Source organism: Labrus mixtus, chromosome 7, assembly GCF_963584025.1.
Source record: "Labrus mixtus chromosome 7, fLabMix1.1, whole genome shotgun sequence".
Lineage (NCBI taxonomy): Eukaryota > Metazoa > Chordata > Actinopteri > Labriformes > Labridae > Labrus > Labrus mixtus.
The window spans coordinates 4688928-4708234 of NC_083618.1; the positions used below are offsets into that span (position 1 = coordinate 4688928).

General features: G+C 40.8%; 2 protein-coding genes across 4 annotated transcripts; both read right to left on the reverse strand.

Annotated features, from left to right (window-relative positions):
- Nucleotides 1-203: 203 nt before the first annotated feature.
- LOC132977570 (globoside alpha-1,3-N-acetylgalactosaminyltransferase 1-like) lies at nucleotides 204-3232 on the reverse strand. 3 transcript variants are annotated; one of them, XM_061042246.1, is made up of 3 exons: nucleotides 2859-3229; nucleotides 1732-1794; nucleotides 204-1462 (listed from the first exon to the last, which is right to left on the reverse strand). In XM_061042246.1, exons 1-3 carry the CDS (start codon nucleotides 2890-2892, stop codon nucleotides 504-506), a joined length of 1056 nt encoding a protein of 351 aa, XP_060898229.1. In that variant the 5' UTR covers nucleotides 2893-3229; the 3' UTR covers nucleotides 204-503. The 3 variants fall into 3 exon arrangements, with proteins under 3 accessions (XP_060898229.1, XP_060898230.1, XP_060898231.1); XM_061042247.1 differs by lacking the exon at nucleotides 1732-1794 and having other exon boundaries at nucleotides 2859-3232; XM_061042248.1 differs by lacking the exon at nucleotides 2859-3229 and having other exon boundaries at nucleotides 1663-1800.
- Nucleotides 3233-5233: 2001 nt separating this feature from the next.
- Nucleotides 5234-18909, reverse strand: pcsk1 (proprotein convertase subtilisin/kexin type 1). Its single transcript, XM_061042250.1, has 14 exons — nucleotides 18491-18909; nucleotides 17575-17679; nucleotides 17351-17473; nucleotides 14099-14245; nucleotides 12971-13047; nucleotides 12469-12557; nucleotides 11431-11603; nucleotides 10923-11135; nucleotides 10692-10792; nucleotides 10339-10572; nucleotides 9366-9523; nucleotides 9142-9275; nucleotides 8797-8958; nucleotides 5234-7429 (listed from the first exon to the last, which is right to left on the reverse strand). The coding sequence occupies exons 1-14, from the start codon at nucleotides 18677-18679 to the stop codon at nucleotides 6992-6994; spliced, it is 2343 nt and encodes a 780-aa protein (XP_060898233.1). The 5' UTR covers nucleotides 18680-18909; the 3' UTR covers nucleotides 5234-6991.
- Between the last annotated feature and the right edge of the window lie 398 nt (nucleotides 18910-19307).

Here is a 19307-nt window from a genome sequence, read left to right on the forward strand (position 1 = left end):
GAAACAGCAGCTCTTCCAGTTAATCATTGGCCAGTGTGGGGAAAGTGTGCACTTACACTGTTGACTCTTATCGCTGTTGACCACAAAGCCCCCTGAAACAGTATCTCGCAGGCTGACATTAATGGAGAGGACAGTACTTGGTTTAAAGAGACAGGTCAATTTCTTTTTTGTCTGCTGTGAAAGAGATAGCAGGCATACAGAGGTGGTGTTCACAGAAAGGGGACTTTAATTGAGAGCACTTTTCCTTATCAAAGAAGCGCAATTTACATTTATTGGACTGATGGAAGAGAAAATGAAATGGAAACTCTGAACTCTTAATTGAATAAAGATGATTGGAGTTTGTGCTTTGTCTTCATCATTGCCTTTTATTTCCTTCCCTGTCATGACACAATGATCTTGAACAGATACCTTTTCTAAAAGGATATGTAACACTTAAAGCCATAGTTAATCATGTGGGATTACAATCTACATCCATTCATTTGTGGATTCAGCGAGTAGTCCCCTCAACATCTGTACTGCTCTTTCATCTTCATATCTGATGCCTCACATTGCCTTCCCAAGGAGACGAGCCTCTGCACAGGCACATCAGTAGCCAGGGCTGAGTCCCAGCAGCTGTACTCTGGGGAAAGCACACAGGTGGGCCTGTGGTCGATCAGGTAGCGGTTCAGGTAGCTCTCCTCCAGGCCCCTGGCCATTATCCCTTTGGCCTGATCCTGCAGAATGAGCATAGAACAGGCTTGAGCCAGCCTGTGCACCTCAGAAACCAGCCCTCCATAGAACTCGGAGGTGTAGTAGTAATCTCCTTCATCATCATCCACACAAGCGGATGAAGCTTCTTCCACTTCATAAGGGAATGCATTTTGTGGCATGCCATAAAGCTCTGGGTGCAATGTGGCAACCAGGTCTCCAAAGATTTCTTCTCTCACAGGGGCCACAAACTCCTGATCGATGTCAGCGCAGAAGAGGTATTGAACCTCGCTGCTGATTTCGTTTTTGATGGCGTCAACAACCAGGGCCATTCGGCGATATGCCAACCTGTCCCACCCTGGCAGCTCTGCAACTGGAACCACCTTCAGCTCTCGTTCAGGCCCTAATTCCATTGAGGGGTCCAGAGAGCGGGGATTGTCTGTGAGAATGTAGTAGGTGACCATCTGACCTGGGAGAAAGTGGGTTTCAGCTGAAGAGAGAAAACGTCGGATGAACCGGGCATAGGTTCCCACCACGAGGACCAACAGTCCGGTACGGACTCCCCGTTGAGTGTATTTAGCCCTACGCCAAGCAGAGTTACGGGTGTTGCCCCACACCAAAGGTGCACCCCATGGTGTCTCCTGAGGAGTCTTAGGGGCTGCTGCCTTGACAACTGTCATGTCTGCCATTTCTTGACCACTGTCCGCACCTAAAGCATGAAAGAAAGGATGAGGTGACTCCACCCTGACAGAGGCTTTGCGTCCTTGGAGGAAGTCTGAGGGGGAGAATCAAAAAATGTATTTATTTCAACACAAAACTCCCCTTTTGGCTGGGAAGAAAATGTCATGCAATGAGACTTTTGTAAAAAAAAAAACTAACATGCACCATTTACATCTTTGTTTTAAGGATTTATTTAAAAAAATACCATACCATTCTGAATGCAGTTCAAACAACAAGGCTCAGTTTAATATTTACCAAGCGTTTGGTGCATTTATTGTCCCAGCACAAAGGGTTTGAGTGGAGCAAATTCTTCTGGGAACTTACATATGATAAGAGACAGGAGAAAACAGTACAGGACAAGTTGTAGTCTGGTTTTTCTGACTGGTCCTGTTCGAAGAATAAAAATACACAGATGCACAAGCAGTAAAATGAAATCAGTACAAGTTGCTAAAATCTATCAGTAAGTACATTTAAACTACAATGATCCTTTAAATCCTGACAGGTCACAAAAAAACCAAGCTCACTAGATTGAAAACAATGTGCTGCTAAAAAAATATCTCCCCTTGGATGATTGCACAAATGATGTACTCTTAAAAGAGAATTGCAAGATGAATATGTTACAGAGTTAATCTAATGTCTGATCTGTATACACAGAAGATAGAATTTACTTCATGTTGAAATGGAATAATAATATGGAATACTATTTTTTGATAATATTGTGTTTGTGTGTACAATATTAATAAGAATAACAATTTGTCAGGTAAGTTTTTATTTGAGTACTTCAATTAACTAAAATGACAATTTTACCTGTGACACCTCAAGGGAATGGGGTTCATTTCTGAGATACAATGAGAACGAGATCAACACAGTGCATGAAGCCTTATTCTTATTTTGGGGAAGTTTGTTAAACAACAAAGCAATCAGCGGCTACTGATATACAACAACAAAGTAATAGCACATCATGTCCAAGTGTGCGTGTTAAGAAAAGAGAAGTAGAGCAGAATGCAGTCAGGGCTGATGGTTGTTAGAGATATACTGTATGTTAAGAGATCAGTATCAAGTTATTTGACATGTGCATGATGCATTAGATAGGACCTAAGCAGAAACACATGCAAGGGATTGTATTGTTTTTATCTTCATTCTCGACATACATTTCCCTGATGTGCGTGCTCTCCAACCAGCTTAAGTTCTTGAATTAATCAAGGAGCTCATTTTGCCTGCGTGGACATATTTTCAAACACATGATTGCTCATTGAAAACAGCAGAGTAAAAGCACAGCAAAGCTTTGGTGTTTACACTTCAGACCTTTCTGGCTCAATCTATATCTCCTTGTCCTTAAAACAACTGTGATCAAACTGAGCATAGTTGCAAAGATCAATGAAAAGTGAGGGGAAAACAACCAGACATGACACGAGTAAAAGAGGTGGAGCAGTGGCTGAGGTTGTACTGACCTGAGGGCTGCTTGCAGAACGGGAACAGCACCATACTGTGACCTGCTGGTGGATAAACACACAGACCTTTTTTTCGGAGGAGACTGTTAAAATATCCCCTGTCTCCCTCTCTCTGTTTCTCCCTGCTAACTCCCTCTCTTCCTGGAAATATGCTGTTTAACTCACTGTGTTCCGCCAGGGATTATTTTCTTAACTCTCCCCCTCTCTCTTTCTCGCTCTTCTCTGTACTTTTACAATCTTTCCCACTCCCTTGTCTTCACCTATCTTCTCTCTCGCCCCCTCGCCTTACTTTTATAGCCTCAGGCATTTGCAGAATTCATTTTTGGAGAATAACCAAAGCAACCAGATGTGTCTGGGAATTTGGTCGAATAGGAGGAGCTAAGGGAGTAAGACACAGAAAGAAAGAAAAGCATGAACACATTTGTAACTCCTACTTATGTTTAGAGTTTGACGATGATTGGTATAGCCTACACTTTGGAAGCCACTCACAAACTTGCTGGTAGGCCTATATACATCTGAAGAGATTCAGCATCCTTTATGAAAGTGAGGAAGCAGACAGAAGTATTCTGTTTACTCCAGCAGGGTGTTGTATTCTTTTTATACACAAGGTGGTGGTATTAGACAGGAAATACAAGGTAATAAACTGTTGCATGTCTACAAACCTAAGGAGACGAAACATAACAAAAAAAGCTGCAGTATCTATTAAAACAATTCTAAAATTCAATCAAAATGAAAAATGGAAGACTGTAGGATGCATATTGTGTCACAGAAATGTCCATCACAAATATAGCATCCTAAATCCATATCCTTTAATTGTTGAGCTCTGATTTTTCTTTGGAGTGATTATAGGCTAAGTGTTGTGTGTCATCAAACAACTTCAGATTAAAAGTGTGTCTGGCCACAGAAACCTGGCTCTCTTTGGAGCTTCAGAGGACTCTGTATTGCTCCCTTCATATATCCAAACTGCTCTTTTGATGGGCATGGTAGTAGGAAAAAGACTGGAAGACACCAACATCCACCATGCCTCAGAAACTGGTTGCATGAACTGGTCTCAGTGATACACATGGAGAAATTGCGAGCTAATGATTGAAAATGTAAACCTAAATGGGAAGAATCTTGGGGTCCCTTCTTGCAACATTTGGACTTACCCTGACAACATTTGTACCTGTAAGGATTCATCTTTTTTTTCTTGTTTTATTTATGGACATTTCTATTGCGGACAGCTTGGATGTAGCACTAACACATTGATGATGTATAATGATATGTATGCTGTTTGTGTCCTTGGCTCAGGGTTTAAATGAACTATTTGTAATATGTGTATCTCCTCTCTGGTTGTGTGTGTGTGTTTGTTTGTTTGTTTGTGTGTTCTGGGGGGGGGGGGGGGGGGGTTTATGTCCATGGATTGGGTTGTGGGTTTTCACTCCTGTTTGTATTGTGATGTCATAAAAATGGTAATTAAAATAATAATAATAAAAAAATAAGTGTGTCTCATTAGTACTATGGCCGTTAAGTCTCCAATATGCTATTTCATACCATTTGTCTTGACCCTACAATTACCAAAGATGATGTCCAGCATTAACGCAGAAATAAGAAAGACAAATCACAACTGATGATTTGAAAGGTTGTTATCCATACTTAAGAATCTTAAGCTATGCTATGCTAGCCGCCCTGTGAGATTGTACTCAGGCCCAGCTGGGCTCTGAGCTACATGCTACATCAGTATGCTAAAGTGCTCACAATAACAATGCTAGCCCACTAATATGTCAAGTGTTTCTTGGTTTAGCCTGTTAGCATAAGCTACATACTTGGGTCTAAGTTTGACAGTTTAATAAATAGTATAGTTCAAATAGTTATGTTTTTTTTAAATGAGCACTAGCCTAAATAAAAACTTTCAATGTCAAGGTGAAGTTAGCTTAATAAAATAGCACTAATAATGTAGCCTATAATTCAAACAATCATAGACTAGCCTATATCAACAATGTAATTGGGACTTCTTTTATACTTTTTTTGGAATATAAAAGTCTAAAATCTAAAATGCTTCAAATTGATAGGCTATTGTCATTGCTTACATTCATGGATAAACTATAGACTTTAAGATAAAAAAAATAAAAATAATTTGCTTTTAAGTCCAAAGACCGTTTTATCAATCATGACATAAAGAAGATGCAAATGAGTTCAAATGTAGTTTCTTATTAAAATGTGTGTCTTGATAAGGAAACACTGTTATGCACATCATCATAAATTTTGACCAAAGACTGAATTTAATTTAAGTTTTATTACCAAGCCCTCTTTCCCCCCATGTATCAGCCTGGTTGTTATTCTTGTGTTTTAGATTCACTGGTTGCTGAAGAGACTCAAAATGACTCAAAAAGAGGTCAGTTTGCAGTTTATTACGATAAATCTTGATTATTATAATTTTTTTTACATCCATACAGAAATTGCAACATAATATTGGTCTGTGTAAACAACTTTGTGACTGAAGCATCAGTCAAAAACATGAAGAGAACAGCACGGGCTACAATAAAGAGTGGATAAATTACACTGTGCATGTAAAGCGTTGTCCAAACATCTTCCTCCTCCTGTCACCTTGTCGGCAGAGAAGCGGGGCAGGCAGCTAAAAACTGGAGAGTAGAGACTCTGCAAAGGATATTCATATCATACTTAACACTTAAACAAGCGTTATTAAATGATCTACACCATGTAAAGAGATGATAGGCACATGAATAATAGAATATATTAAGCCGTCAGAGATGAATGCAGAGTCTCTAATCTACAGTTCTTCTTGTCAGCTTCTTATGTGTGAAAGTCCAATGAACCCAAATAAAAATAAAAAAAAAACAGAGAAGTAATAATGTGATAATCCAGGATTAAAAGAACTGTTGGTAGGCGGAATATTGCAGAAGATGAACAAACAACAAGTCAGCTATTTGAACATTCACTGAAATACACAGTTAAGCTTTTGGACAGCAGAGACTCTGGCAGTGTTCATTTCTAGTTAGTTATGTTTACTGCACTGACTTTGCAGGTATTGAGTGAACCACGGCACAAGAAAATAAACCTGTTCTAGGGTTTGATACTGTATATATATTATTTCCATAAACTATGAGGATCCTTAGAAAAATATTTCATTTAATGCAGCATTGTACTCATACAAAATTAAATTAATTGCACATAAAGAAGTTTAGATTTGTCACTTTAAATGTCTCACTACTCCAACTAAATGACTGCTCCATCTTTTATTTAATATTCCCAGGCTTATCTTTCTTTAAATCCTACAACTGCTGTATCTCCGTAGCATACTTTATAGTATATGATCTGTCACAATTTTATATATATTTCTATGAATACTTTGACGAGTCCAGAATATCTATATGTATCTGAAACTTTCTTGAGCTTTGTTGACACCCTGAGAATAAATCTTTTGTCAACACAGTTCAAACATGTCAAATTACTCATCAATAAAAAGCTTTGCTCCATTTTAAATGTATGCCTATACTCACATTCAATGACTTTATGTCACATTTTAGGGATAAAGTCGTCCTCTAAAGTGAATAAAGTGAGATGTCCTATAACAGTTGACCATGTTAAACAACTGAATGACTGATAGATGGCAAAACAAAAGGAAACAGGATTTTTGAAAGGAAAGATTTTGGATATCGTGTTTTTTTTTCAAACCATATTACAATCATCGTCTTTGAATAATAAATATTTAATATATATATATATACTATAACAAAACGTATACTCTAAAGGTGACATGCTTAAACAGGCGATGAAGAGAAGAGAGACAAGGCTTTTCTCTCCTTTCTTATCAAGTAAATGCTAAGTAATTCACGACATGGTATGGTTTGTATCATAAGAAGTCCATGTTTTGATGTAGGTGTGTGCTGCAAATATTGCTAGCTGTATAAATAATTCATTAATGGAGGGTAAACGAAGGTAAATAAATCAGATTTGCAGCATTTTGGGGGAAAAAGAACATTTTTCCTCATCTTTCTTCCTTTTCTAGTACTAAAGTTCCTGATCACATCCCTTCGCTTTTTTCTCTTTCCTTTGCCTTGTTCCTCTGCTCCCCAAACCAACACATAGACATGCCTCCCCCTTATCTTATCTCTCCTCCCCTCTCCTCTCCTTTACTTGCTGGCATCATCGATCATGTCAAACAGGGCTTGCAGCAGTCGGTCGTCTCTGTGCCTGTACGGCTTGGAGCTGTAGAAGCCGTCAGTGTAGTCGCTGTAGACACTGTCCTCTGGGCCCCGGAACTTGTTGATCATGTCCAGAGCCTGGTACAATGACTTAGTGGGGAGTCTTGTTGCGGCAGGAGAGAGGCTCCGGCTCGGCTGCTGCTTTGCCCAGGTGGAGGAGGAGGAGGAGGAGGAGATCCTAGCTACAGACTGCTGTTGCTTCAGGACGGGAGTTTGCCTGTTGAAGGCCGTCTGAAGGAGACGCAGCAGGGCCAGGGAGGGGGAGTACTGTGGATTTGAGGGGGTTTTAGGGTCCTTCTCTGGGTTTGGAAGTAGGGAGGCCTGTGCAGACTCAGTCTTTTGTTTTGGATTGCCCTTTGTGGTCTCCTGTGACATAAACAAACATAAAATAATCCCATTAAGATTGACATTAAAACTGTATTTTGTTTGTTCAGTTATCTTTCTGATTTGATCTGACATTAGAATATTTTTAAATATTGAAGTTATTTTTTAAAGCAGATCTCTCTGTTTCATCATGGTATTTTGTAGGAGGAACAATGGGTAACTATTGATTGGAGCCTCAGAGAGTTCATGTCATGTCTCATGCAATCTTAGATATGACATAAAAACCCTTCTCTCAATGGTTTTGCTCGTATAGCTTTGACATGAGGTTTTCGTAACAATGTGCCACTGGAAGTTATAACAGTCACTATTCTGGCATGTCCTTTTGGGTTTGGTCAGAAATGTTTGCAGCACCTTTAACAAGCATAAACTGTATTGTCACCAATTGCTGACGTGCTGTGGAGTTATCTGCTAAATCACTGCAGCAACATGAGAAGTAAAATGTCTAAGGGTCTGGGCCAAATCAAGTTCTCAGTTGGCATAGTGGGCTCTTTAATGACTCTGTTCACTTACATTTTAAGATTGCTCAATCTACTGAGGTATCTCACCGATTAAATGTTTTACAGACATGTCTCTCTCGAGAAAATACACACTTTGTCAATCCAAAATGTTCTTCACCATCAAGAGGTCAAAATGTCAACTTTTGAAATACTTTAGTTTGCATCGAAATAGCTGCAAAACTACTGAGAGCCACATCGATGTCTGACAGATTAGCAAATAGTATCAGCCAAATAAGTATTTATTTCAGATTTCATTTTTTGCCTCTTTATTGGCTGGAACGGTGGATAGAGTTTAAACCTAAAGGTCTATTTCCATCTGTGCCCCAGCCTAAAGAGTCTTTTAACCTTGTATTACCAATAAAACAAAGTTAAGTCTCTGCTATGGAAGATAGGCTAAGTTAGCTAACTGTAAAAAAAAAAAGATGTGGTAATCTTAATTCAAACAGAAAAGTCAACATTACCAAAGTCAGTCCTTCAGATGTCATTTGTGTTTCGTGTTTTACTGGCTGCATGGTAACACACTAAACTAGGATGTTGACCATTTCTATTATTATAGCTTCTTAGAATCTGCAGGTTAGCATTGTCACTGTGAGCATGTTGGCAAAATGACCAATAACTGCTCTGCTTAAGAACAGCCTCAAAAAAGTGCTAGCATAACTGTAGACCCTCAGTCACTTAGCCTAATGTTTTATATTCAGGTGTAAGTTCAGTGTCTGTACATTCAGCCCTTACAGTGACATCTCTTATTTTACATGACACAACCCTCCAACTCTCTGCTATTTATTTCATCTCGAGCTGAACCAGTTTTTGTATGTTGCATGAATGCATAGTTTTTTTTTGCATTGTACTCACCTCCACCATGTCATCCATATGCTCCACTCCTCTGCGATCATTCTGCACGGCGTTGTAAGGAATGTACACCCTGGGCTTCTTCATGTGCTCTGGTTTTTCTGACATCCCGTGAAGAATCAACTTCCAGTTCAAAATCCGACCTTCATTCTCCATTCGGCCCGACTGTGAGGGGAAATAATGACGTTACATGTCAGGGGGAAAGGGCAACACCTTAGCCAACACAGCGGTTAGGGAGTTTCCACTTGTTTTCTGTTTTGGGTTTAGCTGTGGAATTTTACTTTAGGCCTAATACAAGTACAAATGTGTAAACCAAAAAAAATAAACTGATAAATGTGTGTAACTTACAGTATCAGTAATTTTTAAAGTCCATGTTCCAGCAGGATCTTCTCCCCATGTATGCACAGACATAAAGTCCCAGTTTCTGAAGCCGTTAGCCGACGTGTCTCTCTCTCGCTCGGCCAGCAGCACTGTACTGGTACCTGATGGATAATCAAAAATGGCACATCAGTTTAGCACTTCTTACTTTCACCATATATATGTGTTTTTATATACATGTGCACACTTCTAACCTGATGGGGAGGTGAGTGTGATGTGCAGGTCCCCTCTCCTGGTATATTCGATGCTTGCCTCCACCTGCACATGCTCCAATGAGAGGACTGCGTTCTCCTGGCCGGTGCAGGCTTTGGTTGGAATCTCTATAGTGATCTCCCCCGCTGCCTTCAGCGCCCTGTGGGATGAATTAAAAATAGCAGGAATGAGACGCACAAACAGACCTCCCTGTAGCTCCCTGTCATCTTCTCATTACTGTACATCTCTCAGCAGGGAGGGGGAAAAAAACATATGACTATGACCCCTGCTGTGCAAACTCCATATGATTGTGCTTCAAAAACAATCTGAAATTTGTGAGATATTGAGCACGTCACAAGCATGTGTAAGATGCATTGACAGATTTGGATCCCACTGGTCATTCATTTGCAGACAGTTAATCCTCATCTCTCCCAGGAATGAATGAAAGGATTTCTGTGTTCAAGCTGGCATAAAGCTAGAGGAAGGGTTTTAGACCACTAAGCATTGACGGAAACCAAAAGCCAAATCCTTTGGATTAGACAGGGATGTAGCAAGGTAATGGGGAAACTGAGTCTTATAATCCAAAGCAAATTGTAAAATGGACTCTTGAAGGAGATAGAACTGTTGTCTTGTCTACAGGTGAATGATGGGAAGTTAAAGGTTGTTTCAAGGATAACGCTTAGCAGCCAATATTTCTAAATACATACAGATATGATAACAAAATAACACCAGCAGAGCAGGACATTTCGCTTATTGTAGTGTCCATTATAGGAAGCTTTTGTTCTTATTTTTCAGTGATATTAACTGCTTTACCATAACCCCAATTTTTACGAATCCAAACTTCCAAACACTGTACAGTAGAGCTAAATTCATTATCTAAAATAAAGTTTCAAAAAATCCTCGGCCAAAAGCAAATTCAAACTATAAATATAATCTTCTAATCAAAACAGAATAAGTTGTAAGTAATGCATTTACCTGGGCTGGAAAGAATCATCCCTGACGATACACTGCTTCTTTTCAGGTACGTGCTTCCAGGTGGCCGGGTCAGCGAGGTCCACCAGGGCTTTTGCGTTGAGAAGGCCAAAGCCGAAGCGGCTGTTGACCATCAGTCCGGCTCCGTTCCTCTTCCAGCCCGGATTATTGGCCAGGGGATCGAACTCTGAGGTCCAGACCACAATGTGCTGCAGGTCTCGCCAGGTAAGATCTGGACTGAGGGAGGGGAGACGGACAGGGAGGCACTCAAGTGAGTATTTAATGATTTATATGAATGTGTCAAACGCCAATAAATCCATGTAATGTTGCATTGAAAATAGCTTGTATTTTTTTACTTTTGTTCCAGTGCCAGGGCAAATATTCCAGCAGCGAGGGGAGCAGAGGCTGATGTTCCAGTGTGAGTCTGAGTGCACTCGTTGTGCAAATCTGCACTTGTCTGAAAGCAAACAGGAAAAGGGCGACATGAAAATCCAATTCATGCAACAAGTTAATCTTCAATTACATGATGACATGTCCGATGAACAAAACTAAGTGACATGATGTAACCCTAACAGGTGTCTGCTTACAATCCTCTGGTCGGTGTAGTCTCCGCTGCTGTACGCTGTAGCCAGAGTGGAGGAGCACTTCTCAGCGTACCAGGGGGACAGGCCCTGCTGGGAGGCGCTGCTGATGGAGATGGTGTAGATGCTGTCTGTGTAACCATCACAGTCACAGTTATCACCCTGTCGGCCACCGTTACCCGATGCCCAAACAAAGATAGAGCCTTTCCCGCCACGACCCTGCAGAGGACATGAAGGACAGAGAATGTAATGCTTTCTCTGTATTTTCCCCCTCAAAATAAATGTGTGGCATCTGAAGAAAAAACTAAACAAAATAATAATGAAATCTCAGCTAAAAGTGACTAATGGCACTTGTCATTAGAAGCCTCATTCCCAGCAGCTGAACACATCACCTTTATTGATTCTGTTTTATCTGATTCCCATCACCGCTCTAGATAATAACCTCCCTTAGGAACCACAGACTGAGACAACACCGGCTGGATGTGAGTAAGAACTGCGTTATCTAACGTCCTACCTTTTGAATACCGTACTCAAAGGCCTTCTGAGCCAGACGGCCTGGCCCCTCCACAGTCTTGCCGTCATCGTTTGGTCCCCAGCTGGCACTATAAATGTCCACATGGTCTGGATTAAAGCCAATAGAGCTGGCTTCAATGGCATCCGTCACAATCCCATCAAGCATACGAATTCCTAAACAGGAAGGGATAAGAATATTATATCACAGATATCCTGTTGGTTATTTGTCGTATATTGGCATTGAACGTCATGGATGTATTTATGGTGGCTTCAGAGAGAAAAGTTGGGATCAAATAATGCAACTTTACTCATGATGATGAAGAGAAAACAAAAAAAAAAACTAAACATATTTAACCCCTTAAAATGAATATCTTCCTCAAACAAATTTGTGATGTCTTATACCAGGAATGCAGGTCCTGCAGGGGCACTGAGAACCAGTTTGTAACCCGGCCCTTCAGAGAGTGCAGCATTAATTTTTAAGCCATTGTTTAGGTGGATCAGAGCTCAGTTATTTTGGAGAGTGACGTTATGTAACCATCTGTTGGAAAAATCAGGACGTGTGTAGGAAATCTCCCTTTCCTCCTGGCTATAAAATATCAAAGAAATAAAAACCCCATGATGTGCATCTTTGCATCATCATTTGCATTTACATTTGGCAGTAATCCTACTATGTTCCATGGATTATGTTTTAAAAGTAGGGCTGCATTTGTTGTTGCTGTCATGCAAAAGTCCTTAAAAAAAATGGAATAAACTCCAGCACATTTTCAGTACGCAAAGAGACCTGCATGTAATCACTAAATAGACCCAGCAGTGATTCTACTGCTGTGTTGTCTTCACTTTATTAATGCTCTTTGGGTCAGTTAAATGAATCAATCAACCAATCAGTCAATCGTTGTGTCAATTAACTCAGTAAATCAAATGACAACAACCAAGATTACAGCTATTTCTTCAATCACAAGGGCCTATTTGACACCTTACAACGTGCACACAGACACACACATGTATATATAGTACCATGTTGTAAACATTAATATCTCACCTCCAACCTTGGAGTTGTATGCAACTCCAACACCACATTTGTTGTTATCTGCCTGCATCGCGATTTCCCCAGCACACCTGGTCCCATGTCTAGGAAGTAAACACACATCATAATATACTTAATTGCAACATATGTATCAAAGATTCTGAAAAATGTCCATGAACCCTACAGTAAACACTGTAGCACTAGGTGTGATTTGATGAGGAGGAGAAAGGAGTGCATGTTTTTATGTATGTGTGACAGCTAACAAAGGGTTAAGCCATTTTCTTCAGGTGTAGTCTGAGAAACAGAAAACAGGAGATACTGAAAACTGAAACCGCTGAAAAGAACTGTTTTGGTTATTTGGCAAAATCAGCTTTCATCATGTTCAGCCAATTTGTGCCCACCTCGTCCTCATTTAAGATAACATGGGGATGAGTGCTGCAATCATCAAGCAACAGGATGATTCGATCAAAGAGGACAGCCAGGTTATGTCTGAATGTCATCTCAGCAGTTTACTCACTTGTTCTCATTAGTGGAGTCGTATCTGGGGAAAGGGTCAGGGTCGTTGTCGTTGAAATCATAGCTGGCTGCCGCATCCTTTGAAAACACAGAGAAGAAAAGCTATCAGCCATTTATTTTGAAAGGTAAGATGTCAGTGTGCACAAAGTCACATATTGTATGTTAGGCATCAAGAGGAGAGGGCATACTAAGAAAAAACTGTGACAAATACACATTGAATGACTTTCAACAGCTGTATATGAAAACATTAAGATTGTTTGAAAGTGTATACAAATAAAGGTTGTTTCATAGTTTGATAAACTGAACGTTTTAAATGCTGCATAAAAGTCATCTCTGGTTTCCGTTTTGGTCTCTCCCATCGTTCCCTGCACTAGAAAACATGATACAATTTGAAAATGACATTATTAATGAATTAAAAATAAGCTCTATTAATACAAAGCTTCCTTTTTAGTTTTTGTTGACAGTATTTGCGATTGAAATGAGAGCCGTGCGTGACAGTCATTCCAAATAACTGCTGTTAAGATATGCAAATGCATGCCGGCTCATACGCCTCAATTATTAAGGATGAACGACTCGGTTGATTGAGCCTCTTTGATTAATCACAGTTAACTTAATTACAGTAGGAGTTGTTTCCATCAGCGCTGTTGTCATACATTATTTCCGTCTCTCCCTCATCCAGCCTCTTCACATCCCTTTCTCTCTTTTGCCCTGGCAAAGATGTGGCGGCTTGATTCTGAGAGCAACGTTTCTGTTTGAAACCAAACCGCAGATGTGGCTTTTTAAAGACCTTTAGAGTTCCTTTCAGAAGGCAAAGGACACACATTAAGCTTCCAGTCAATTATGCTGGCTTCCATAGTCTTGTAATTATCTGCATCCCCCCCTTCATTTTGTCAAAAACATTCATGAATTTTTAAATTCCTTTCCAAATTCTGCCTCCGAAAAATGCCAGAAGTTGAGTAATTCCCACAAAAAAATGCCCAGTTTGTATCGAGGCAGAGTGTATCATAAGGAGGAATAACCATTATCTTCATAAATTGTCTTAAGGCCTTAAGGTGCCACAAGCAGCATTACTATAGCAACGTCAGGCCCAGGCGATGGAGGCTGTCTCCATGGAAACGATGTGTCTTACGTAGTTGGAGTAGATGTCTGTGTGGTTCCACTCCAGACCGTCATCCAGCACGGTGATGACCACTCCTTTCCCTGTGATGCCTTTCTGCCACACGGGGATCACGTGCAGGTCCAGCTTCGGCAGCGAGGAGGACGTCCGAGTGTCTTGCTGGAAGAAAGGGACAACATTTTAAGAATGATAATTCAATGGTTCATTATCAACCGAGCTCTTCTTCTAAACAGGCTCTTTAAGCATCATTGTATGTTTTAAAAAGGTCGGCCGCAATAAAGTCCTCATCCTCACCACAGTGACCTTTACAGATATTCATTACTGGATTGTGTGCTTCTCTTTTGTCTGGCTAAGGTCCACTTCTATGACCACTTGTTGGGAGATTGGTTTCAGAGGGACATAGATAAGGGGCGTTTTAATTTCCCATACAGCAATTCTACTGCTAAATTAAACCCACAAGATGCCTTAGTATTGTGCTGACTTTCAGTTGAGGTTTCCAAAGCTCAAATCAGATCCAATCCCTCTCCTGGATTATTTAGAAACCCATCTTTGAAGCAGCAAAGAAAATGAGACTTGGGGAATGCAGATGTAGAGCTGGTTTAAATGAAAATTAAGCAGCAATGGGGGGAGGGCTAGCAGGGCAGTCAGAGAAGAAAATGATTCTGAGCCGGAGACAGCTAAAACAAAAAAAAGAACTCACTTCGCTCTTTGCGCATTATGCACAGACACTGCAGAACGCCACCTCAAGACGTGACTCATCCCTGTGATGTATTGCCTTTTTTCTCTCTCTCCTATAAGCTCCCACTTTGATCCCCACTTTTCAAACCCCAACGTGTCACCAGCGTCTAGTCTTTACCTCTGTTTCTCATTGGACAGGTTTAATACAACACTATTGTCAATGCAAATGCAGAGCAGATTGTCTTGTTTACAATGTGCTTCAATAGCAATTTGCAAGAAAGTGTTTTTACTCTGGGCTCACCATTATCTACAGATTGCTTGTTTTGGTGTAAAACCAAATGACTCACTTGTTGACGCTGTGCATAGATTCTAATAGTACACAGCAAACACACAAAAATGCACACAAAGGCTCTCTGCAAATTCTCGTTCCCTCCGTTTCATCACATTAAAAACAACAAGTGGGCATACAACAAATAGACCCCTATATGTACATAAACAGGGACTGATTCCCGAACAGCCATGGATACACACACACTCTCCCTCTCTCACATGAAGCCATGCAGGCATGAGGAATTTCATGCTACAAGTATGAGTCACTCCATGATTGAATTATCAGGCAGTCACCCACTCGTGAGAGATAAAGACTGTCATCCTGTTCTCTGGATCAGCTCTCCCTATGAGCTGCCGTCCTGTAGCCCCCGTCACACAGCTCCACCCACCCCCACTCTGATGTGTATGTTTATTGGGGCTGTCGACGTCACTCTCTCTTCTCGGCACTACCCTCATTTCCCCTTATTTTTATATGTCCGTAAATCCGGGAGGTAAAAACCACAACATCATCAGCATAGTGGTTGATAACGATGCAACACCTGAAACCTTTTCCCTTCCTTTTTCCTCTCAGAACAGATAATGAGTCTTGCTGCTCGAGATGATCCCTAACGTGGCCTGCAGTATGACACAGACCCCGGGCTGATGTGAAAATACACTAAACGAACACTTTTAAGCCAATTCCATTAGTGTCATCATCCCTCATCGGCAAAAATGATTCATCTCAATTTGTTTTCTTATTCCCCACAAGCATGTGACTCATGCTGGCTGAGTGCAGGTGTGGAGAAGCTGAGAGAGCACAACATGAGTCGCCCTCTCGTTCCCTTCTTTGAGAGCACACACACACACACACACACACACACACACACACACACACTATCATATCTACAACCTCACTGGTTGGTCCTTGGAAATTGGATGATGATGTATAACAGTAAATAACATTTATCTAAAAGGTTGAGCTGATTAACGTTTCACTTATTGTCCTTTCATTTTTTCTCACAAGATTTTAATCTTTGATTTTTAATTTCAGTAAGCTTGAAATACTGAATACATTAGCAAAATGGTACTTTATTTTCAATTGCTCTAAAATCATAACGACATCAATCAGGTGGACAGTTAACAGTCACTTTCTGACCATTTATTGGCCAAATACAGTCAGGTTTTGTAAAATTTTTCAAACAAAACAAGAAAAAATGACTTATTCCCTTTATCTAAATTGTTTTCCACGATTTGATGATCGATCGTGGATTAAATGATTGATCAGTTTATCAAAACACAAGAAGTCAAATATTGGATTATGAGAATAATTGATAGCTGCGGCCCTGAGTTATTTGTATTTAAACGTATCCTGTGGTTAGATCTAATGTGATAAAATAAATCTATGATCCAAAACAGTCACTGCCTACCCCGAATGTGTTCCATGAATTGTAGTAAGTCTGTCTGTGCTCTGTTCAATTGGAGACTATCACAGTTTATTCAAGGTAATGCATCAAACTCAGTGAAGATGTGTGGCCATCGGGGTCGGCCTGCGGTCGGAGGGATGAAGTGAAAGTGATGGTAATGGATGTGGACTGGGATGTACAGCTGTGACAGCCTACAGTTCTCTGCTACCACTCGGCTCCATTGGGTTAAAACCTCCCATTCAGGGTAAATTAGGACTTAATGCGTGATGCACTACTTCACTCCATCCTGCTGGATTATCATCCACCCTCATCTACACACCCACTGTGTTACCAATTAAGCAAATGGCTCTTTTGGCTGGAACTGCTTTATAACACGCTAATGATTTATTCTTTTATTCTTTCCCTCTTGTTTTGGATAACGTTATGGAAAAGGAATACGCTGTTTCCTCTTCTTGCTTTACTGACAGCTACATTTCTGCACACATAACAACACACATATTCTGAACACACACTCAATGACCTCCTGTTAGAAGCACGAGACAGTAGACAGAGCTGTGAACAGTGTGGAGCTGTCCAGCAGTCAGCAGGATTTCAGACAGTCTCAGGGGAAGAACAGACCGGCTGCATGCAAACAGAAAGCTCAGCTGATACATACAACAAATAGACCGGATATTCCCCCAAAAAACTGCGGTTTAAGGAGCTCAAAAGCAGTGAAATATTTTCCTAAAATAAAAATAAAGGTCTTCAAACCAACAACAATTAGTTTCCATTGCTGGCCTCTCATTAAATGACTGTTGCAGACCCTCTTTTTTGCTAAGTTGTGGTGTTTTGTGTGATCTTCTCGGGGACTCACCAGGTACCACTGCTGGTTCCACATTGGATCATCAAACAGCTTATCCACCGGACAGTCCCTGCACTCCCGAATGGAGGCTCGCTTGTTGCGACTTTTCTCATACTGCTGCTCTGCCCAAAGCACCTGCACGACAACCAGGGGAGACATTTTGGTTACGTTAGACCTTTTTAAAACTCTGCCAAAAAACAACAACAAAATGTTCAGACAGAAAGCTGAAATCTCACCCGGTCATCCTCGGACAGCCGCTTGGTGATGTGATCGGCGCTCCGTTTCATTCTGCTAGGATGATTGCGGTGTTTGAACAAGAAATGGTCTTGCAGGGCCCCAATCTGCACAGAGGAAGACATGAGACAGGTTTTTATTTACAGGAAATGACATAATACCAGCTATCTGGTTGTGGAATCCTGATGTGCAGGTTGTAGAAACCTTACTATCCTTTAAAAATCTGTTTTGACATTTTATTTCAGAGGAGAGCATACAGTGTGTCATAGTGGCCATGAAACCAGACTTCTCAGGTAATCATTGACGTTTGCTGTTCAGAGCTTCAGCTTTCATACAAATGAATGAACAGTTCTTTAAATAAATCTGTGTGTACTCTATTGTGTTTGTACAGGAAGAGACGTTAGGGGTAGGCATCAATGGTCAGAACAGGGAAATTAAACCCCACGTCTTGAACTCTAGGTTATGAACGTTGAGTAAACAGTGAGTCATACATTGATTAAATCCCCCTCCTTAAAATGAGCGGTGTGCTGAAGATACAATGTGTGCTTTCTGGGGCTATCATAAAAGAGTTTCCACTTGTCTAATGGCTTTTCCAAGCAAATCAGAATAATTGATACAACTATTATCCAAGCAAGCTCTGTTACAGCACAGTCCACTACTGACATGATAGGTTTTATACACATTTCATAAATCATTTTGCTTCCATGTTTTCTTTGGTTGCTGTAAAATGAGATGTTTGACTACATCCTAAATTAGGCCTTGCTCTTTGTCACAACACGCCAAATGAATAAGAGCAATTAGATCTAAGATCACACCTACATTTTGGATCATTTCAAGGTTTTTTTTTCTATTTTCATTTTGCTCTCATTTAAACTGGTGTTTTGCTTCTTTTTTTCTTTCTTTTTTTTTGGTGCCTACCTGTCGGACCAGCTGGTAGTCCAGCTCTTTGGCGATCGCCTCTGCAGCAGCCAACCCATCCGGGATCTCCACCGCCCACTCGTTCAGGTACTGTCTGTCCCTGTAAGAGGACTCCAAAGACCAGGGAACCATGGAGGAGAGGACGGCAAGAACACAACACATCACCGCTGGACGACATCTCATTTCCATCTCAGAGGGAAATCAATCTGATGAGAAATAAATACAGCTTTGATGCTCCCACGGACGCTTGTTAAAGTCCAATAGGTGTTTGTTATTTTAGCGATGGTAAATAAAGCTCCCCGTTTGTTCTGTTTGACTCCTTGAGAAACAGCTGGATGAGACGGAGGGAACGAGGATTTGAGCGTAATTGCTCCGCCAAGGAGAGAGGAAATAGTGCTGATGGGGAGGGCTGATCGCCGTGTAGCGATGGGGGGGTGGTGGGGTGTGTGGAGGGTGTACCCACGTCAAATGACGGGTCCACTGACGTCAACTCCACGTCTACCTTTGCTAAGATGTTAGTTCGGGTCCCTGAGGGAGACAGTCTGAAGGGGAGGCGGGGGGATCTATGTGACTAAAAATATCTCACTGTTCGGAGGAGCAATGACGAAACAAAACAACAGTTAAAAACATATCCAGTAATATCTATCTGATGTACGTCGCTTTGGACAGACGAGTCTGCTAAATAAATATTGTGGAGTTGTAGAATATCCTTTAACAGTAAATTATCATTATGTGCTAATGATGCTGGGCAGCATCCTTTTTGCTGCATCGTCCAATTATTATGCATCTGCGAAAGACAATACGCATGACAGTTTGC

Coding starts and splice junctions, on each gene's coding strand:
- LOC132977570 (XM_061042246.1), bottom strand. CDS start 2,892: ATGGTGCTGTTCCCGTTCTGCAAGCAGCCCTCAG. Junction 1,795..2,858: donor GTTCTGCAAGCAGCCCTCAG/GTCAGTACAACC, acceptor TTCTTCGAACAG/GACCAGTCAGAAAAACCAGA. Junction 1,463..1,731: donor TCTCCTGTCTCTTATCATAT/GTAAGTTCCCAG, acceptor TCTCCCCCTCAG/ACTTCCTCCAAGGACGCAAA.
- pcsk1 (XM_061042250.1), bottom strand. CDS start 18,679: ATGGAAATGAGATGTCGTCCAGCGGTGATGTGTTGTGTTCTTGCCGTC. Junction 11,136..11,430: donor TTGAGTACGGTATTCAAAAG/GTAGGACGTTAG, acceptor TGTCCTCTGCAG/GGTCGTGGCGGGAAAGGCTC. Junction 10,793..10,922: donor ACTACACCGACCAGAGGATT/GTAAGCAGACAC, acceptor GTTTGCTTTCAG/ACAAGTGCAGATTTGCACAA.